Source organism: Carex rostrata, chromosome 3, assembly GCF_964058835.1.
Source record: "Carex rostrata chromosome 3, lpCarRost1.2, whole genome shotgun sequence".
Taxonomy (NCBI): Eukaryota; Viridiplantae; Streptophyta; class Magnoliopsida; order Poales; family Cyperaceae; genus Carex; species Carex rostrata.
Window position 1 is genome coordinate 14,484,263 of NC_135920.1, and position 23,572 is coordinate 14,507,834.

The following is a 23,572-nucleotide window of genomic DNA, read 5'->3' on the forward strand; positions in this document are numbered from 1 at the left end:
TAAAACTGTATGTACAAATGCATCTTCATACTAACTTTCGGAGGATCATTTGTTAATGCAATCCTTAAAAAAAATATCGGAGAATGTCAATCTCACCATTACCATGTGACATATAGAGTAAATGCTCCAGTTGCAAATTCTAAGCAGTAACCTACCGTTAATGCTCCAGTTTCAAACAGTTAATTTCGTTAACTAAGACTAATTATCTTGAAATGAAATTGAATACGCCTTTAGATCACAAACCATGATAATTAATAAAAAAAACCATTGTAATAATTTCACATATTCTTTGTTGTTGAAAAAGATTTAGCCCAAACCCTCTTAGTGAGAATAGTTCGTCGATCTGGGTATAAACTACAACCATACAATAATTTTATTTTGTCTTTTCCCACGGGGGAACCCGAAATGAAAAGAAAAAAGAGAACAAAAATGCAGAGTTAATTAAGGCCTAAACAAATCGATTAGCAACTGCTGTAAGCCTGTAAGGGTTCACTGACCAAATATGCATTAGAAAAGCAGACGACCTACAACTCGAAATAATACAGTCAAGGATTATATAAAAAGGCCAACTGATAGCAACAACCCTCAAAACTGAGACGAACACTTTGCTGCGACACACACACACACACACACACACTCAGACTTTATTATTTGAATAAACTGTCTATCAAATTGATTTAGTCAATCGGCCGTTTAGAACACAATCAAATATCAGCAAGACTTAAAATCAATATTTCAATAAATAACATATTACATTTTTTTTTTTAACAAATGCTGTCACTGTTTGACACAGTAATCAATATGACCTTTCCCATAAAATTATATTGAAGTAATTTTCAAATAAATAATTTGGACAGTAGGCTTCACCCAGATCTAAGTAATTTCCTTCAGATGCCGACAAAAAGGGGGGAACACACAACATAAATAAATTACGCTCGACTTCATTGCAGGGATCTCTGTTGCCTAGTGTACTCCCACACAGCTATGGCGCCACTGACATGAACATTGAGTGATCTAATGATCCCAAATTGGGGAATCTCCACACAAGCATCTAACATGTGTATAATATCAACCGGAATGCCTTCTTTCTCGTGACCAAGAACAAGAGCCTAAAAACAATACACCATTATCTCGAGATAAAAAAAATTGTCTTTCTCCTTTCATCATTTGACAGATTTGCAAATCATCGTATGCAGAAGTTGGTCCACAAATTTTATTGCTAACATAAAAAAACTTAGTTTACATTGTTAAAGAAAAAGAAGAGGCAAAACTCCAATTAGGCAAAAGTTTTGGTTACAAAAAACACGAGAAAAATTCACCAGGAACTACGAATTTGATGATTTGAAGATATTCACCCATGGAGTGAATCCAAACCAGTAACAGGATGGGTCAATGAACTAACATAATAACCACTAACAGCATTTTGATGCTTTTTAATACTCTCAACAGTAAGATGTGGAGTTTACGTTCTTATTTCAAATCATTGTGAAATATTTAGTTTTGTTTGCAAAAAAGTACTATGACTAAAACAGGCTTAATCAAAGATATTTTTGGCACGCACCGTTTTATTCCGAAAGGAAAACCGGTCAAGAGGAGTGCTATTGGCAGTCTGCTCTAGGCCTACGAGAGAATAACCTTCACATCTCTTCTTTTCCAAGAAAGCTTTTACACTGCTAACTGGAACTTCCAATATAGGCAACCATTTTTCTGCTGTCACACTAAATACAAACCAAATTATAGCATGTCACAACCATCGAAATTAGAAGGAGAAAGGAAAGGAGCACAAGCATCTATGCAGATAAGTACTAATAACACACACTCCTAAGCAATAATATATTAGCTGAATGACTGATTCACTAAAAGTGTGATTTTTGGCACAAGCATTCCTAAACTATCATCATATATAATATGAGATGTATCTCCCTCCCTCCCGAATTGGTCCAAAAAAAGCTTTTTGAAAATTTTGAAAAATGTGCTGGGCATAGTACGAGAACAATTTTTCAAATGTAATTTTCTCGTTTTACAAGGGTATACAATTTAGGTTATTTGCAAGGGTACATAGGTGGTTGATAATTGTCCTAAACAAAGAGCTGCATTACCTTATAAGCTGAAATTGCTTGTCTCGAAGAATACTTGTGTCAGCAACAGTCAATCCAGAAGCCTTGAAAACCTATCAAAGGAAACACAATTAACCACTCAGCAAACATTGTTTGCTTCACATATGGCAAATGCCATCATGAAAAATTAAAGATTGTTTTGTAACTACTACAAATATTTTACCATACCACATGCGAATAAAACTTCCACTATTGTATATCGTTATAAAACCAAACTGTTAGGTTAGGCTTGTAGAAAAGTTAGATTTTCCTCAATCACTGACAGCTGTCCCTACTTTTAACAAGTCATTTATTTGAGAAGCCAGAGGTCAACTAAAATAAGTCAAGCCGGTTTATATGTTGGGATTCAACTTTATATGAAATAATCAACATGGTTGAGGTATTATGAAATGCTCAGGGGCAAGATAGTCATTTGGCATTTAACTTGTTAGTTGTGCTAAACACAGACAAAAAGGAGGAACCACAAAAGAAGTAAATATCACCTCGCAAGTACGTGCCAAGCCGGCCAGATTGGGGATACGATCCACTAAAGAAGCTACAAGAACAAGGTTTTGTTGGCTTTGTTTTATCTTCTCCAGAGCTTCACTTCTCAATTGCAAAGCTGAGTTAAATAGCTGGTCTTCCTTTTCCATCTCTATATAGTTATTATGTGAGTATTGACAGCTATATTACATAAATGCAATCTTGCTTTGCTCACAAGGCTTGATGCGGTAAGAGTGTCAATTATTTTTGGACATAAGTGTGGTAAGATGCATTACTCCTAGCAAAAAGAGTAGTAAAAATATTCCATGCATTCTTTTTGTTGATACTTAATAGATAATTTTACCAGTAAACCCGTTACATTTCCAGAAATGAACCAGGAGGAAGTCCACATCAGCTCAAGAAAGCATTTAAGGTTTTACAAAAATTCAATGATTAACCAACAAAATTAAACAGCATAGAACTTTATGACTATCATGAACAAATTTTTAATAGCAAGTAAACATTTAATAATCATCTAGTCAGAATAAAATTATGAAAAGGCAAACCTAAAAGTAACGGTGGCAAATCAGAATCAGATTTCTCCATGCCCAAAGTAATCTTCTTCTGAAAATCAATAGTTATATCCTTGACATGGTTATCAGCACTGGAATCCAAAAGTGAAAAACTTCCACTCTTTATAGTCGCCATATCCTTTGCTACAGAATGCCTCAAGTCATCCCTTACTTCCTGAAATTATTTAGATCATGCAATCATTCTCCAGAAAGAAATAAGAAAAAAAAGGATAAGTGTTAATCTCTTTTGAATTATAATTACATTCAAGAAGTCAACCACTTGATCCATTAGTGAGACTGGAACACATTCAAAGTCGGCACCCTAAAAATAGTCAGTAACACAATTAGCAGATAAAGCATAAAAAAGTCAGTTACACAATTTAAATAGGATTACCATTTTTTATGCGGGCACCATACCGCATTAACTCTCAAGTGCTGGTACGAAACATCCCACTCATTGCATCTCTTCAACTCTTTATACCCTTTTTGGTTATTTTTATCTTGGCTGATAATTAATTCAACTGACACAGTTTATACCTAAACCTTTGTTTTTAAGTTTTGGATGAAAAACAAATTTAAACTAAATGGCTATTTGAAGTTTGTATTTGATCTATTGTTTAGTAAGTGGTATTAACCAACGTCATCTGATGTGGGACGTCCATTGTTTAAAAAAGGTTAGGCCATTAAAGTAATTTGAACCTCATGATGACTGCCGAACACTCCAGCTGGCAACGAAGATATGACTGGATCAAAATTGTCAAAAAAGCTCTCCATGGAAGCCCTCAACCTGAAAAAGAAACCATTGAGAAAAAAATGAAATAAAGGAGGAATGCAAAAAAAAAAAAAATTCTACAGTAAACATTAGAATATCAAGAATCCATGGCAATAGCTATATCCTTTTTCTTCTTTTCCTATCAGCCGACATTAAATGCCCTGCCACAAATGATGTAAAAATCAACAAAATCTAACAAACAGGCTTCAGGCTGACTCCACAAATAAAAATTCTACAGGGAGAGAGACCTTTACATTAGAAAGCATTTATGGAGGAGAAAAGCTGAAAAGTTTGTACCTAGCACAATCAGGATTTTCAGCAAGATAAACCTTCAAATCTTCAAAGCACTTTCTCTCAAAAGATTTGGTGTCTAAATTATCTAGCCCCAAAAAAGGCCACAGCTTTGTCAGCACACGATGCACAAGCAACTGTAGATGATGAAATTACAAGTTGACAGCATTATAACCCTCGAAAAACAAAAACTTTGTAAACTTTTATGGATAGATGGTGATGACGACTACAATGATGATGATCATCACTATCACTTCTTCTAATTACAATTATTGTTTATTATTATCATTATCGTGATTATTATTTTATTATTCTTATTATCATTGTTCTTGTTGCTCTTGTTACTGACTGTTGCAGTTTTTTGTATTTCTATTTCAACAGTAGGCACTTGTGGTCCTGGAAGTCACAGATCTAGTATCCAAAACTAGCATAATTGATGTACTGACAAGACATTTATGTTGGATTAATAGTTAGGCATAGTTCGCAATATCCCAATATAAAATGTACTGACAGTTCCCCTTTAGACATGGATCTCACGTTGTACAGAGAGATGTACATTTTTGGGTTGACAAGTTGGGGAACACCTCTCTGTATTGTACGATCATCAGACTTTATCCTCAAGTGGATTCAGGGTACAAGTCTTTGTGGAGTCTTATGTGTTGCTGCACCACCAGTTGATTGATATTACCATTTGATGGAGATCACAGCAGCAATTATTTATAGTAGCATAGTTTATACTCTTAAATGGTAATATTTGATTTAGTTTAGTTGTTTATATATGGCAAATTAACTTTATTAATGCATGGTTCCAAAATTTTGTTGTTACAGGAGGAAGGCTCTATAATGATGGAGGAGAATGGTCTTCTTGGGTTTGGAAACAACTCAGGTGAAAGTTTAGATTCTGACTGATGCTCCAAAAACTGTTATCTGATTTGTTGTTGATGTTTTATTGTCATAGACTATTATGTTTTGGTGCTGTTGCTGTTTTAGCTATAAGACTTTTGTTTAGGGAGGTAATTCTGATCAGTACTCTTTCAGTTGTAATAGTAAGTGAACAGTAGGGACTGGTACCAGCTGTTTGGTACTGGTTCCCTTGTTGTTATGGTTTTGGTATGATTGAAATCAGAGGGATACTCCCACCTTTATAAAAAAAAAGCATGGTTTCAAAATAATGCCTTGATAGTTTGCCGATCCCTCGCTTTTATTTGACTTTACACATCAAGCCCCCCCCCCCCAAACCCGTACACCAACCAGACTTGATAATTCTGAAAAGTGAAACTGACAATCTTGCAATACAAATTCAAAAGACACGAAACTTGATCCCACTTGAACCTAAGATGACCACTAACAAAGGCAACCAGTGAAAATACCTGACCTTAAACCCATAGACCTGAACTAAGCCTGGTCGTTACTAAGAAATAACCCAATATTGACCTCTGTAATAGATAACAAACCAATTTAAAGCAACCCAACCTTAAAACCACTTTATATCAAAACCAAACCATAAAACATATGGTAAAATAGTCATTAGAGGAAAGAGCTTAACCTGGGTGAAAGCACGTAAACTGTGGTGATGTGAGGTCAACAAAGGGATTATGGACGGAAGTAGTCCCTTGAGATGTTTAATTTGAAGAGCCAATTCCTTTGAGTGGAGTATCACATTTGCCGCTATGAATACATATGAAGACAATGCCTGGACCATATGATTGTAATTGATAACCTCATTTAATGAATATACCAAAGATAATATAAGCATATTAGATTTGTATAACAAACAACACCTTTTGGAATCATAATTGTAAAAAGCTTGAAAAGATAGGTTTGGGGTGTGCGGGTTTCACAAATTGCCGTAGACACAAACGAATAAAAGTTTTATTTTAACAAATTATAATAATTCCAATCTGAAGTGATAATTTCACCTGCGTTCGCATGGCATAGTCCTGAAAGATTGGAAGCAGTTGCTGCTCCACCTGAATATAAAAGGTTTAAAACAAAAATTATCAAATTAGCTTGATTTCCCAAATTATTTTTGGGGACTTGACCAATTTGACAAGATTAGGTAATGCATCTCAAAACAATAGTCACGTATGAAACAGAGTAATATTACCAATTCTGGAAATTTCAAATAAATCTGAATTGCAAATATTTCCAAGTATTGCCGGACAGCTGGCAGGTTAGTCCTCTACAAAAGCAATATATGATATTAGTCTAGCAAGCATAAAATGTCTGAATACTAAATTTCTGACATTCAGGAGAACTTTTAGCCAGTGTATTCCTGTACTAAACATGGCTGATAGGTATATAGATGATATCATACCAGAATATAATATAGATAATATAGTAACAGGAATTACATGTAGCTGCATTTTTCAAAATGAAGCCCACATCCCACAAAGGACCTCAAATCCACACAACTATAGGCTCAGTCTCCAGTAGTATCTGGAATGGCCTCACCAAAATGAATGGTTATTTTTGGTGAATGGATATCATCTACAAATCTAATATAGCAATTAATATTTGGATACTTATGGGAGTTAAAACAGAGAGGTAATTACATAAAGGCACAGATGCAACTTGGAAGTGACTTCTTCAACAATATCATCATCCACAAAATGAGACAGTATACAAATCATCTGCCATGCACGAACTTTGCGCCTGTGGACCTGAAGATAAAGAAACAGATGACAAAATTATGCACAAAATAATCGTAATATTAGGAAAAATTTATTGTAAGTTGATTATAATGCTCACACTGCTGTACTTCTTGTAAAGTTCTTTGGAAATGTCTTTATCATTGACCTGTAATAAAGATAGAAAGGTCAATCCGGTTTATTAAGCAATCCCAACTTTCATGCAAAACAAAATCAGACTGACCAGGTAACAAGTACTAATCACATATGCAAGACAACTGCAGTTAAGCCCACGGAGAAATTTAAAGCATAAGATAACTGTACCTTTTCTATACAGTATAAATACACCATTATGTGACCAGCAACTCTCAAAATATCGTGTGCCTTTCTTTTTGTTATTTTACTTTTGTTTTCTGTTGCTTGATTGAGACTTATTCAGTCTTATCAGAGCCTTAAATACCAATTTTAGGCCATGTTTGGCTGGAACACAAGTGAGTAATAAGGAGCCGTATACGATGATAAGAGTTATGGCTCCATTTACTTATGCAGCTTACAAGGTAAATAACTAATGCCTCAAGTTATGCTTGGGGGGAGGGGCATGATTCACACTAAAATTATTATTATTAATGTTACAAATATTATATTATTACATCATCATCATCATCATCATTGTTGTTCTTAAAATCATGATAAATATTATTATTCTTTTATGAATACTAACATCAATAATTATAATATTATAATTATTATCATTACTACTATCATCAACATCATCATCTTTTTTAAACACATGACAGAAGCTGTCAGGTGTTGTATCATCAACATCATCATCAGTTATTATATTTTCATTATCATCATTATCATTATCAATATCGATAATATTATCATTATTGTTTAATTATAAATATTTGATAATTATTATTAAATTATCATACAACCAAGCATCGCACTAGTGAAGTTCAGAAATGATATGCGACAAGCAGCCTATAACCAAGGTCCAAACTTTATTTAAAGGAGAACCCATTTAACACAATCATCCATAACAAAAAAAAATACAAATGTACGATAATCATACCGCAGTATCAAGAAGTTCTAAAAGAAAGAGTTTCCCGCAATAAAGGGCGGTTGAACAATCTTTGGCACTGATGGCTTCTATCACTTTTGAAAAATTCGCAAACCGATAGAACAGGATGGCAACTGATACTCTGGCGTATAATTCAGTGTTGATGAAGGCCTAGAAAGCAGAAAAATATATACATAACTGATTTCGTCCAAGAATTAGAAATAGTTGGATAAATGAAGTAATCCATAGTCAGGATAACCAGTTTCAGTGCAGTTAACTGTGATCAAGTTATCAAAGTGTAATCCTTTTTTGCATCACTTAATGCAAGAATAATAGCAACATTAGGTCATATTGAGGACAAATGGGTCTTAGCTGAGTCTCAAATGCACAGATGAGGGATAAATGAGCTGAATTGAGCCATATTTAGGTATAATCGTGCAATTAAAAATTGGCTGGGAATTAATTGAGATTACTTGAGGCTCAATCAGAAAGCAATATAGTACACAAGAAATTCATCCATGCATAATTTTTGGAATAGTTCCATCCATAAAGCTTACGAGAACAAATAATGAGATGGAGAATCAGATAAGTGCAGAAAATGTGAAAATGTAGATGCACTGTACCTCGGTAAATTCACAATCTGGACTTTGAGCCAACATAGACACCTCAGCTTTAGCATCTTGGTTTTCAGCTAGCTCACCTTCAAAATCCTCATCAAATGCAACTATTTTGTATACAAGAACAGAAGACAAGAAAGAAAAGAAAACTTAGAGAGAAAGAAATAGTTTACATTATTTAGCTAAATGCAAATATATAAACAGTGCAATAAACAGCAAGGAACTGGAGTTCATGTAAAAAATGGTGCTGTGGGTCCCAATTTTTGCAATGTAGACCAAATCAAATTTACTGCGATGCAAGCATCCATATGATATAACTAAGTTATCCTCATTGTGCATAATCCACCAGGCTAAAATTAATCTCAATATAACAAAATTGACCCAAGCCACTCTCAATTCAACATCAAGTACAAGAAACAACTAATAAGATAAAAAAAAACAGAGAATATATATGACCAAAGCCAGTAACCAGAACGGCCTCTTAATAAACACAATCACAATGGTAACGATAACCAAAATTAAATTCCTTGGTGCTAGATATGTTAGGAATGCCGGAAGTACCACTGTACCAGATCCATATAAGGATAGCAACTTCAGCTCCCTAATGTAGTACTTTGTGGTTTCCGGATACAACAGCCACAATCCAGTCAAATGCAAAGCTGCCAGACGAATGGTGCGTGGGCTTCTTGCACCTTCATCGAGAAGTTTCTCAATAAACTACAAAGAAAAAAGGAAGTAATTTAAAGACATAAAATGAGGATACAAAAATAATAAAACTGACACAACCTCTTTGAAGTCACGTCTTTCAATCAAAAAAGAAAATGATTGTCAACCTTGGATTTCAGTATTCCCATGTCATCTCAGTTCACCAAGGGTCAAAATGTCAGTCTTTGGTGTCTGGTTATTTCAGGACCCACTTATACCAGACTGCACTGGTATGTACAGATCGTACCAACCAATGTGCCATAAACAGTAGGTGAGGAGCCATGCCATACCTCATGGGTAATACATTTTGGTATGTATTGTCTAGTGTCCAGCCTTTCCTTGGTTTATTTTGTCGATGTTTTACAAATTGATCAGGGTATAAACAAAAATTTAATATCAAAAGGAACAGGAGCAGTCAACATTGGTATCAAGTTCTACAATACTGTTGAGAAGCACATAAAGATTTAATATAAACTGACCCATTTCACCTCTACTTGATTCATGCATCTCCAGCCTTTCATTGGTTTATTTTGTCGATGTTTTACAAATTGGTCAGGATATAAACAAAAATTTAACATCAAGAGGAACAGGAGCAGTCAACATTGGCATCAGGTTCTACAATACTGTTGAGAAGCACATAAAGATTCAATATAAACTGACCCATTTCAAAGGACCCTTTTCACCTCTACTTGATTCATGCATCTCCAAGTCAGAAAAGATGTCCCGGTGAATAACAGCTGACAAAAGTGCAGCAATTGGTGCAACTCTTCTCTTATTGCAACTCTCATGGAGAATCCAGGAAGACTTCACTAATTGCATCACCATCTGCTTAAAATAATGGTTTGGTCTTTAAACCTCTTTAACTTCTTACTAATCAGTCAAGAGACTTAATAAAAATATTACCTCGGTATCAAGCCAAGATGAGGGTGCTTCATGGTGCTTTTTCGCAATCCCCAAAACCAACCTCACACACTTCAAAATAGACAACACCGAGCTTTCACCACTATGCTCAAGGCTGATATCAACAACAGAAATATATAACACAAAGATACTGAAAATAAATCTCTATAGTAAGAATCCAACAAAACAGATTAAAAGTACCAATATTAGGTCCTGATCCCTCCATAATAATCCAAATGCAAAATGGATGTAAATACCTGCATGTTAGCTAACAGGTATATATTCATCACCATCCTAGGATAAAACTCCACACACCAGAACTGTATCCAACTAGCACTATGTCTAGTTCACTAGTTCAAGAAGGTAATTCTCGGATTAAGGTGCAAAATGTTCCCACTCCTAGGAGACAATTACAAGGGTATTTCAGTCAATTCGTCGACGCTGCAACTATAATACATGCATATAAGATAACACAGACATTACCTCTCCACAATATCCAGGAAAATGCTTCTAAGAGTTGAATCAGAGAGTGCTTGACTCTGAGACGAGGGTTCTTCCCCGACAGCATTGTAAGGAATGGAAAGCAACGCCTCCATAGAAAGCCACTTCATGAAAGTAGTTTATGTCAAATTTCATTCACTTTACCATTTGCAATGGCAACTAGAACGTTATCCATCTTTTATAAAAGCCAGGGGCCTTGCGAAAGTATATGTATGCAGGTACTAGATAAAGAAACTTCGCTCAGTTGTATGTTAATTGGATGATAAAGGTAAATTTAGTATGGTGAATATTCAAGATTCAGGCGGTGGGGGGCAAATGATGCTTAAATGAGATTAGTGGCCAATTTGAGTTACAGCTCAATATCATTCACTGCCATTATGTCTCTACTTGCACAAGTTGGCTTATAATAAAATGGTTCCTTCTCTGGTTTTTAATGGTCATATATGTAAAAGTCAGCTCAAAAGAAAAGCACCTTCCAGCTCATAAGAACTGCTCGTCTGCTCCGCGATAAAGCTCCATTTGCAAGAAGACAATTTATGCTCTCGAGAAATCCAACCATGAATAGATCTAAAGAGTGTTCTTCCAACATACCATTCAATTGGCCTGCTCTTTGGTTGGTGAGAGTATGAATGAGTGATGAAAAACAGGCAGAGAGTGACTTGAGCACATGTGAAAGGCTTTCAAAAGCTGCCAACTGAAGCTCAGCTCCTGTCTACTCTAGCAAAACAAAGACATGTTTACCGATCAGATTTCAACCAGTACATGAAGTTGGTGATATGGATTGATTTTGAGAATTCTATTCCAAAGAGTTTTCAGTCATAGGTATTGATTTGCCTGTCAGATTCAATACAGGTATAGCAGAGGTGTATCTATAAAGAGTACAGAACAAATTTAGGCCAATTAGACTGCCCCCAACTCCCAAATCACCAAGATGGTTGCTACCTAGACAGAATTCTTTTTGTATATCCCACTATTTCTTGTCCTAACAACCAGTATATAGTATGAGTCAGGCTTATGGCACTATTCATAACACTGATCAGCCGGTACTATGGCTGCAAATCTAGAGTTTTGAGATTCGAACGGTCGATCCAAGCCACGCAATTCGAACAACAAATTGAACCTTGTAGGAAATCTTAATTTACATTTGTTAAGATTATTTTACTATCTTTTTTGAATGGGTGAAAACTATTGACTTTAAAAATTCTACATCATTGAATATGAGTTGTTTTCTCCTTGTCCAAAAAAATAGTAAAAGAAACTAAAAAATGTAAAATTTGGTTTCCTACAAGGTTTCAGTATGTAGATCAAATTGAGTAGCTGAGATTGACCATCTTGATCTCAAAACTTGAGATTTCCTTGGTACCCCGTCCAATGAGTGTTATGCATGGTGCCATTGACTCGCTCTTTTCATATTCATTAACTCAACATCCTAGCCTGAACCCACAATTAGATATCCATATTCAGTGCCTAAGGACCCTCTGCAAGGTTTCAGCCACAGTGAATTTGAAAGTACCATAAATGAAAATACCAACAGTATCATGAAATTGTTTTTAAAAAGGAACTTTTTTTAAAACAATGATACCTCTGTGTTGCGGGTAGGAGATCGGATAACTCTCCAACAAAAATCCCACAGGAAAATAGATGAATTTTCAAGACGGTAATCTTGTTTAAATTGACGGCACCATGACAAAACACAACTAATAGCCTTCATAGCAAAAATCTGCTCAATATCAAACACAACTAATAGCCTGTCAGTGTCCCATTTTTCTTCGTTTCCTCTCTTGCTTTTGTATAAATCCTTGCTAAGTTTCAGAAACACAAAGCAAATGTTGATATTCCAATGGTAGATTACAGGTATCCTTATAGCTGATATCATAGTTTTACTGTCTTGATCCATAACCTACTCTTACCCTCAAGAATTAGCTTTATACTGATCCTACCATTACTCTTCCGGGTTATCAGATAGGTTCATTTATGATGCATATTTTCTTTATGAAAAAAGAATTTATTTATGTTATGTATTTGTTCTAATTATCATCTAAAATGTACCCGAGTTATATTGCAGATCTAGACAGTAATTAAAAGAACTTTTCCCAGTGGCATCCATTTACGAATCATAGAGAGTGCTCATATGGATACCAAATTTCTAGGCATAACAATATTGTCAGGGATTATATACACATCCTATTATGAATGTCCATATTGAATCCATATCGATATTGCCTGAGAAAATATCCGTATCTGCCAGGATACACTTAGAATAATACTATTACTATCTGAATCTAAATTTTCTGGATGCGAATTCAGATCAAAGTGGATAGTCTGACCTGTTTTCAACCCTAGCATAATAAATAACAAGTGCAAAATAAAAGAGGTCCGACAACATGATATCCAGTCCAAAAGATAACAGAAGCGTATTTTCTTATTTTTGAGGAACAAAAAAATAACGAAGTTATACATATGCTTATCTATGATAAAAAAATGCACATAGTTGATTACAAATTGAAATTAGACATGATCAAATTAATACTGTTAGCATTAGTAAATAACTAAATACTAAATAATATAAACATAATTAAGTATTTACAATAGAGGTTAATTGGTACGAAACAACTAATCTTACTTCACCCATAAGCTATTGGAAACAATGCTTTGTTACTCTTATCCAATAAGCTAACAAAAAAATGAAAATCTGACTCATAACCAGATTATGGAATAAGGTTAGGGTAATTGGATAGAAAGAATATGATAGTAAGCCCTAGGCATACTGACTTGAGAAAGCCTGTGCTTGGTATATATGGTCAACACCTGATTTCAATACCAACTAGGTCCCGGAGCACCGTGTAACAATTCATAACTGGACCTGTAACAGGTTCTTTAGATGTCGAATCGAAAACATAGGAAGGAATCGAGCTTAGGATGGAGATTAAACATCAAAATCTGGCCACTCTGCAAACAGGGTAAACGCCTGATTTCAATACCAGCCAGGTCCTGCAGCAGCATGTATCAACTCATATCTGGACCCGCAACATTTTTTTTTGGAGTTGATTGAAAACATAGGCAACGAATCGAGCTTAATTTGGAGATTAAAGCAACATTGGATTGCCTCCTAATATTAGCTTCATATTCTGACCAGGAGGGCCCAGAACAAGTGTGCATCGGAACCTCTTCCATTTTCTTTTCTGTTTGCTCCTATGTTGAATAGGGGTCTATTTTGTGTCAAGGTTTCAATTAGACACCAACCAGTCCTGGTCAGAATATGTATGAACTAAATATTAAGAAAGAAAGAGAATTACAGCTTGCAAAACTGAAGGGGTCAGAGATAATGTCAATCGTCGTAGACTCGGTCCTCCCAACTTTCCTTTTATAGAAGAGGGTAAATCTGAACCTTTTTCCATATCATCTTCTGACCAGAGTATTGAACTTGCTGTACCAGCAAAAGCCTTGAGATTTTCCTGCATTTTTACAAAGTACACCAGAAATAACAGGCATAAATAATTTTATTTGCTAGCTGGATGTTATGAATCTTAAAAAGCTCCTCCCAATCTTGATGTTTTGCTTTCCTACCAAATCGACAATGGAATATTAACAAACAATAAATTTTTTACCCATTAAGGTCTGCGATAAATGTACTAGTTTTCTTAAAGCAAACCATTCCTTTTATCATCTTTCTTTTCCAACATTGCCGTCATTAGAGTATTAAAATAAAAGTGACATAATGATGGATGAAAATAGTAAGAATAAGCTTTACCAGAATAGAAACCAACATGTCCATTAGCTTTCCATGACATGATGGCAAAAGATCATGAGAAAAATCTGATTTTTTAATCTTTTTACATCCCCTTTGAAGCTCTTCAACAAAGCTAATCATGAGAATTAGAAACTTGATGGGCCTCCATTTTGAGTTGCAATCCAGATGATGAAGAGAGCTTCCATAGCTCTGGAAAAACTGCACAAATAATGAATTTATCTCACTGTTATGTACAGCTTTCCTACTCTTTTACTATATATTTCTTATACCTCAACTTCTTTGTTTCTTGATTGCACAACTGATGACATAATGAGGCCAAATTGGGCCGAATAATATGGGGCTGGGCGAGGACTAGATCAAGACATAACTAAGCCATTAATTATATAATAAGAATTAATTAAGAGTCTAGGTCTTATCATCCCAGGTTTAATACCCATTTGGAGGACGAACCAGTAAAGCCAACAATTTGCACTCTTAGATTGAAAGATAAGATTTGCAAAGGCGAGTAAAACTGCAAACCACAAATATATTTTCCAATTGTTGCTCCTCTAAGGCTACAAGAAAGAACATGCGGGTCCATCTCTGTGCCTCGTATTCCCATGCAAGCACATCTTCATCATCAAAGAGAGGTGATCCTTCCTCTGAGCTACCATGCTTTAGGAACTTTATTGGAAACTCCGTAAGCTCTTTTAAAAGGGGCGAATTGTTTATGTTAGAACAACAATTGCCAAGCCATTTTTGAACTATTTCTCTCAATGACCCTAAATAGAAGGTTATATGTTAGAACTTAGAAATGGCAATTTGGAATAAACCCACAAATTGCAATTTTTGTAGTATTCTTAAATCTTTCCAGAATAAACTAGAATTTGATTTGTATGGCCTGGTTAAACATTGACTTCCCAACTGCCCGATTACTTCGACCTATGTTGATGTTTTTAGTCCCAGTTAACCTTGGTTTAATCTGCTGCTTCAGTGTCACCCAAGGACCTAAAATGTAATGATGTAATGCCCAGGAGAAAGTGAACATGAGACCCAAAACCCTGCAAACCTTGCATGTGCCTTTTCTTTTTCTGAAGTAATAGAAAAAGAGAAAATTCCTAAGCGTACCAGAAATATCAGTAAACTCTCGAGGTATTGTAGAAAGGAAGTGTAAGAGCAGGTCAAGCTGGATTTCTGTTGCAGTTATCAACGATGACGTAGCGTCCAGAACCTTCTCACAAACTGCATTCAACAGAATAAGGGTGACCAATTTACCTAAATAGTATGTGTGTGGGTTCACAGCGGTCTAAACTGGATCTTCATACTTAAGCCTCAAAGAAGCACCAAACTAGTGCAAGTTAACCACAATAAAAAAAGAAAAAAAGAAAAAAAGAAACAAAGCTAGAAATGGAAAAAAAGGAATAAAATTCCAGATCAATTCAGTCACGCTAGTAACATCCAGAACAAAATTGAACCATACACGACAGAAATCACACAGAAACAGAATAATTTTATCCTCTGTTAGGGTATACATGCATATGCATACATATACATTACCTTGTAGCCGGTAATTTGGATTGAAGTGCTGTTTACTTCTCTCTATTACAATTCCCAGCGCATCCAATAAATCAACAGGAGTCGCAAATTTATCCTTGAAAAGCATGCATGTACTATATTCAGGTTTCTGCTTGCTAAAGTGGCAAGAAGCGGAAGCTATGCAAAAAGAAAGAGCCATCAAACCCGCCCGGCCAAAATTGTCATGTCTGGCAGCCGATGCCAAGCTCCAAACAAAAAACAGGCAGTCACTGCAATAGATGACAATGAGAATGACTGCACTAATTTGGAGCGTCATTCATTGTATACAAAATATATAATCATATATACTGACAAGGGTTCACATTAGAAATTTGACACCTCTTGGATCTAGTATTTGGTCCCACTAGAAATATTAACTGAATACACAATTCATATCAATTAGATACCGGTTGGATCCAGCTAGTTTAGTGCTCCATGGATGTTATAATCAATTCTCAATTTCGAATATATATCATTCCTAGCCACAAGCTCTCAAAGAGAAGAAACAAAATTGCTGCTCTCTGACAAATCAAAAGTCAACAGAAGGATCAAATAATTGGAGAATGGAATTATTATAAAAATGGCAAAACTAGTTCTCAAATATGTAGTAAACACAGCCCCATATTTACACAATGCAACAGAGTCATCACATAACTAATACACTTGGATATAACAAAAACATGCATACCTCAATGTTAGCTGACTGGAAAATTCACTAAAAAATTTGGTTGCCCCTTTTATTGTTTTCGAGTTATAAGCACCTCCAATCCCTTAAAAAGAGAAGACAGAAATATACAATTTAACCAATATTTCCCATAAAAGAAGAGGAGGAATACTGTTTCAATAATCAACGAAAGATACTGTAATTAAAGCTCGGAACTGACCAAAATCTTTATGATGAACCACATCATTTAGTCCACGCAATAAAGGACCAAACACAAAGTCAGTAGGAACTTTATGTGCATCATGCTTTTCCCATGCCATTTGCAAAAAGGATTCCATTATTAAGCATCGAACTGCACAAACAAAGCAAATAATCTCAAAATTGTAGAAGCCAAATACCTGAGCAGAAGCATTGATTTCATTAAAAAAAAAGTACTAGCCTTGAGGATTTTCATGACAAAAGCCACGCTCCCACAAAACAGTCATCCAATAAAAAACTCCTGGGTCTTTCATGTGAATAATGTCATCTTGATAACATGGATGTGTTGATTGTTTGTATTGGCTTTTCTGCCATGTATACTCGATCAACAAACCTACCTAATATAGAAAGAAGTTTTTCATATACTACGTAAATCTGCTAGCTCTAAAAAATGCAAAAATAAAAATATTATGGGTAAATAAAGCTAAACTTAAACACTTCCAATACCATAATGAAAAAGGGACAACTTCTCGAATGTCACTGGATATAACACATGTAAATAAGGTCATCTCTATAAACATGAATGAGTGGATAGATTATTCTGGCTTTTCTGCCATGTAGACTCGACAGTCGACACAAACCTACCCAATAAAGACAAATGTTGTTTGTACACTATAATGTCAATCTGCTAGCTCTAAAAAGATGCAAAAATAAAAATATTATGAAGTAATTTTACTTCATTTGAAGCATTTTTTTTTTAAGCTGAACCTTTCAACATATATATAACTTTCTCGACAATCAATATAATTGTGTACATAGGTGACATCAGCTAGCACATGGACTGAACAGTACCAACCCCAACCTACCTTTCTCGACAATCAATTTAGTTGTGTATATAGGTGACATCAGCCCGTTATTGGAGTCCCAGGGATGGCATTCATTAACTCGACCAACCCAACCTAATAGCTTAATTGGGCCGAGTTCGGATCGATCTCATCTTCTCTGAGCTGATTCATATCAAGTCAAGTCAGGTTATAATGGTCTGTTTTGGGGGAACTTATAATAGAGAAACTATATGGAACAGAGGTTATTAGCTACTTTTGAGTATCCAAACACAAAATTCTACTTCCATGACTCAAAACTTGAGTCAGCGAGCTCCAAAGCCAAGGGTTTTGGCCGTCTAAGCAACTTTTGTTTAAACAAATGGAAGCAAATAATATATTCAAGAAATATGCTCCAGTACACCAAATATTAGTTGAAAGGAAAATCCAAATGATTAAGACACTTCTTTGGGAAAAGAAGATATATTATGTTTTGTATAAAATTTGTTAATCTTTGTCAGAATTGTATTCCATTTTAGGTTTTTCCCAGTCTTCCTCTCAATTCCCATGTCTCTTGCCAGGATTGAAAGGTACCCGGTATCCAAATTTGTACCAGTAAGTATCAATAAAGGACAGAAAACCATTACCATCTAACAAATAAAGAATGATTAGGATGAAAACATGATTTGGTCTAAGAAAGAAGACCATGTATTCCTAGAGAACAGAGAAGATATGCATTCACATGCGAGAGGAAAAAGGATAAAGGAAAGACAAAGGCGATGTTTCTTTCCTTTTCCTAATTTTTCCATTTCAGAATTGATTTCCTCTCAATATAGGAAATTACTTGGCTCACCATGATCTATTTCGGCCATTAATTCCACCTATTGAAATTCAGCAATGTTTATCTCTTGTAAAGTTACTATACTAACCTTCCTTTATCTCAATCATTCAATCAAATTTCAACCGTGAGATCAAATTTGTACAGACCGTAAAGGAATATAATAAAATAATGAATATTGGATGGCAGCAAAAAATTAATATGGTGCCGAGTCAACTGGGGTGGAAGATGAGTATTGGCGGATTCACTACTCTGCACTAACCTGGTGGGTCCAAGCAGCCTCAACTAAGTGGGTCCCGTATTCTTCAAGCATCTCATACAGTAATATAAAAACCCTCCATCTATCTTGACTGGTTGTACAAGAGTTGTTCACATTACATGCCTCACCAACACCCATGGATTCCGCCTCTTCATTAGCGTACCTCTCTCTTTTGGTCATGGTAACATGACCTCTTGAACCAGTCCCAGTATTACTGGGCGTGCAAGCTGGATGGCTACTGGTACCAAAATGGAAGTCGGTATTATTGGAGAGTTGACTGCTAAATGTTGTGGTGGATGAGAAATAGTGGTTGAGGGATGCTTTTAAGAGATACAAAGCCTTCTTCCTCACTAAAGAATCTCTGTCAACCTGAAATAGTTCAGATCATCAGGCAAAAAGGTTATGCAGAAAATTATAAAAAAAAAATCATGTAAATACTCTTCATATTGGACACATCCCCCTTAGTTCCCTCGTATATAAAAGAAGAAGCAATTGGACTGTTAGTGTTAACCTCAGTTGAGGTTTTAGATAGAATCTTTCGAAAGAAGTTCATAGAAACAGACACCAAGATGATGAAAGTAATAGTTTTATGCTCTTAACCAAATAAAGATAAAAGGCTGGAATTGTTATAAAGTTGATGCACATGAACCATCACAAGAATCATCTCGAAAAGGACCAAAACATATAAATGAAAAATGCTCAAGGGACAAAAATAAAATTACTTGATACCCGACAAAAAAAACAACTTCATTCATAAGGTAAAGTAACTTGAAGCTGAAGCCAGAAGTTGCTAAAAGAATTATGAAAAAGCAAAAAATGAAATAGAACAATGTACCAGTCCTTTGTGTATCTCCTGCCAAAACTCTTTTTGGTCAACTATAACAAATTCCTCAGGGTTCCCACCATTAGTAGCATATTTGGAGATAAATGACAAGGACAGAGCAAGTATGCTATAAGCATGCAATCTTTCCAAGTTTCCCAAGGAGAGGAGCGCAGCACAGCATTCCCACGTGTCCCTCAAGAAACTAAACCTGACAGTTGAAATTAGACAAGAATAATACAAAATATTAAAAACTTTCTTTTATGTACCTGAGGGTTGTCAGTTCTTGACTTGAAGACATAATCCTGTGAAGGCTGACCAATTGGCTAACTGGAAATATGTCTGACAGTAAGATTGATTCCGACCCATTTTATCTGGCAATTTTGATTTTTATTATAATTAAAGGTGGGATATTTCCATTATCCCAATATTTTCATAAAGGAATAGTGTGCTAGCCTAGGTTAGCGAGCTATTCCGAACTCTATTCCGTGTTTGGATCAGTGAGTAGCTGTTTGGAATAGCCACTAACCCCTGCTATTCCACTATTCCAATGAAAGGTTGGGTTAATGGCTGTTCCGAACTCTTGCATTAGCTGCTAACCTCGCGAACCCCACTTTCAAACCAAACACACCCAGTTAAGAAGTATACAGCTCATGCATCCACTGAACTTGAGAACTTGACAATGCTGACTATTAAAGACGGTCCGATCCAATAAGTTTTGGGTCAGCATCTTTGGAAACACAAAGGTCTGCTAATTGCACCTGACCCAATTTTATTTTCATATAAGAACAACGGTGCCACACCCAAAGGTCCCAAACCCAATATATTAAAGTGTTACTCCTATATGTAGGCCCCATCTGTGAAAACATGTTGATATTTGTCAACCCTTGCCACAGTCCTCCCTGTTTTTTTTTAAAACAAAAAATACAAGACTCTTTTTTTCCCCTATGAAGCAAAAGAATGTTCTAGGGTACATAATATTTATATAGAAATACTTTTTAAGGTAATAATTTGTAATTTCTCCATTCTTAAGCTATTGAGGACTAAACATGAAAATTCCAAAAAAAATATACAACTAATATGTAGTGTCAAAAATTGATTCTTCTGACCAAATAACAAGAGAGTAAAAAAAAAATACCAGGAGAGTTTGTACTCTTTTCCACGGACACAAACCAATGCTCCAGAAACCTCATTGACCAAACATAGTACAACAGGTAAAAGCACCCTGATTGCAGTAGCTAAGTAGTTCGGCAACTGTCTGAGCAGCTCATGTATCAGAGTAGACAGCTCCCATGCCAAAGTTGGTACAATTTTGGAGGTCAGTCTCCCTCCGCTCTTTTGCAATGACGATGCAGCTACAGATGCCAACACATGGATCGCATTAACAGGATGTAAATACACCTGTTTCATGGAATTTTCCGTGCTCCGCGGATACATAACTGAGTCATTGTTTTGTGTTATCAGACCAATGTCAACATATATCGATCTGAGACACAATGGTATCAGGGTTTCTTCCATTACTTCCAATAAGTTGAACTTCAAAGAAGCACAGCATAGCAATACAATGACCTGAAAAGACGTAAATTTGCTTTTAGTTGCTGAGCTTTTAGAGAAGAAAACATGCCATGGCTGAAAGGTTTACGGACTAGATTTAAGTATCACCATCTCCGATTTTAGGAAAGCACTTGTACGAGAAAGGTACCTAGCCCATGTCCGTTGCTACATGCTTTCTCTGAATTTTGATTATCAGTTCAATAGCTTTTCTCAGCTTCAGTTGGTTTAATTGAGGTCTTATGTAGGGATCATAGTTTTAGGCTAAAAACTTGGGATATGAGCAAAATTACCTTTTAATGTTAAGGTGCTGCAATTTATTAGGGAGTGGGGACATGTCCAAGGTCCAGCCAGAGTTCAGTCAAGTTAGTAACGCAATGGGGAAAAAGAGTTAAAAATGAATTGATTGTTGAGTCCAAGGAGTCTACTTTCAAAAATTTCATACATTCTAGCTGGACAGTCTATTATGAAGTTTCTTGGTTACAGTGTATTATTTATAAAAAATATGTTTCATCTAAGAGAACTATGTAACTCTTAGTTCTTATGTAAAAAAAGAAAATGATTTCCCAGTATGAGTACACAACTAGGCATGCAGAAGGTTGCAAAAAATGAAAAATGCGGTAATGTGTGGAAGGCGACAGTCATGATTAGTTTTCCTCAAGAGCAAAATCCCAGCCGGATAGTTGTTATCTACAACTTAGAAAGTGTGCCAAACAATGCTAGACTACAATGCATCTGATGTTTTTGGAGAAATTTCTTTACACCAATATTCTTAATCTGTCTCCTTCTTACTTATCTAAAAGACTAAAACATAAAACACAGTTTTCTCCAAAACTTTTTATTCGGTACTAGGTACAGACAACCAAGCCTTTAGTCCCAAACAGGTACAGTAACAGCATTTATCTAAATTTCAGTACCAAATATAACTGCAGCACTTGGTTACAGAGCAAATTGTTTAGGTCTTAAATTGACAAGATTACTGGTTCCCGTGACCAGCTAGGGAAAAGTAAAATTACAGAGAATTTAAGTTCATAAATGTTAAACTTTGATTACAAAATTTTCAAATTAGATGAATAAAATCACCTGATTAAGTAGTTCAGATTCATTTGAATCTATTTGTTTCAGTACTGGTATGAACACTCTTTGAATTAGTAGCGTCAAGGAACATGAAGGAGAATCTGAAGAACATTTATATAAAAAAGAGTTAATGAAGTAAGCATAATATATGTAACCATGTGAATATCAAATCGAATCTCAAACTGGATCATTTACTTGTGTCATTGATCAAGTGGCATAAAGCTGTGGAGTAAGATGCAACATTACAGGAGCCCATATCCTACGATAGAAGAGACCAAAAGATCAGATTTAGATAAATGAGTATTAAGTGATGGGCACCTTCAATGTAGACTCCAGATGCCGGTAATGAAGCTATCATCATGACGTATTTAGATAGAATAGAAAATATACAGAAATGGAAATTGACGCATTTGCCAGTTTCAACTTTTACTTCCATAGATGACAATGGCAATGGCACAAACCTCAAGGGTAATTCGCTCTTATTTATGTCCATTGCGCGTTAAAAAAGAAATTAGAACGAAGAGGAAGTTGCTAACAAATTTGTTTTACCTCCGTCGAAATTGGGAAAGAATTGAGAAGGAATGAGAACAGCGTGTCAGGAGAAAGAGAAGATGACGCCAAAACACAGTCGACAATCGACGGCACGGCCTCCGGCGGGACGGCTTCTAGACTCCTCACTAAAGCGGCGACGTGGCGATCGAGAGGAGGCGGGGACGTTTCCATTGGAGAAATTCTTCAAGGTTTGCGCTTGCGCTGGAGTCTCTGCAACGAACAAAACCCTAAACCCTGATCACTGAGTTCCAGGGAGCAATGAATTCATATCACCCAACTCACCCTTTGAGTTTGAAATCCGGTCCGTTCGTTATATATTGGCACAAATCGTAAACAAATCCCGTGCATTACAGCTTGGACCAAATTTGTCCGGGTTCTGATCATATGGTCCAACTTTAAACTCAAACAGTAAGGTAATGCAGAGATCCGAACTCGCGGAAAAAATAGGTTGGATTTTTATCTTTTTTACGCTTCGATTTGATGGTACAAAAATTGTTGGGAGGGCGAGAAAATTAATGTATATTATTTATGCATCAATTTGAAGGTCAAAAGAGTGACATCTCTGTTTTTCTCTTTTCATAAGATAAGACTAGTAATTGTGCTCATGCACAGCAACTAGAGCAAATTATGTAGTATAAAACATTAAGCTTCTTAATAAGGAGGAGAGATAATTTAAATTAAATTTGTAGAGAAAAATAGTTAAATACTATATTTATCTACAAGATGACACATGTGAACTCTAGTCCACGAATGCGACGCACGGTCTACGGGTACTGGAATCATATGCGGCGTGACCAATGCATACTTAAGTGTTGAAGTTCATAATTTGAAAAATTTATCTATGTGCGATCTGAAAA

The 23,572-nt window shown here is 35.6% G+C and overlaps 1 protein-coding gene across 1 annotated transcript; it reads right to left on the bottom strand.

Annotated features, from left to right (window-relative positions):
* Window positions 1–709: 709 nt before the first annotated feature.
* Window positions 710–23,011, bottom strand: LOC144551680 (tRNA/rRNA methyltransferase (SpoU) family protein). Its single transcript, XM_078299746.1, has 35 exons — window positions 22,713–23,011; window positions 22,359–22,422; window positions 22,170–22,264; window positions 20,674–21,104; window positions 19,551–19,746; window positions 18,719–19,084; window positions 17,039–17,195; window positions 16,820–16,951; window positions 16,624–16,705; window positions 15,918–16,165; window positions 15,489–15,602; window positions 14,901–15,142; window positions 14,382–14,579; window positions 13,927–14,085; window positions 12,213–12,350; window positions 11,103–11,342; window positions 10,613–10,734; window positions 10,133–10,244; window positions 9,890–10,054; window positions 9,094–9,241; window positions 8,531–8,631; window positions 7,920–8,078; window positions 6,966–7,013; window positions 6,770–6,877; window positions 6,322–6,396; window positions 6,134–6,184; window positions 5,761–5,907; window positions 4,221–4,351; window positions 3,851–3,938; window positions 3,414–3,473; window positions 3,146–3,326; window positions 2,600–2,751; window positions 2,100–2,170; window positions 1,562–1,718; window positions 710–1,109 (listed from the first exon to the last, which is right to left on the bottom strand). The coding sequence occupies exons 1-35, from the start codon at window positions 22,884–22,886 to the stop codon at window positions 942–944; spliced, it is 5,280 nt and encodes a 1,759-aa protein (XP_078155872.1). The 5' UTR covers window positions 22,887–23,011; the 3' UTR covers window positions 710–941.
* Window positions 23,012–23,572: the final 561 nt, after the last annotated feature.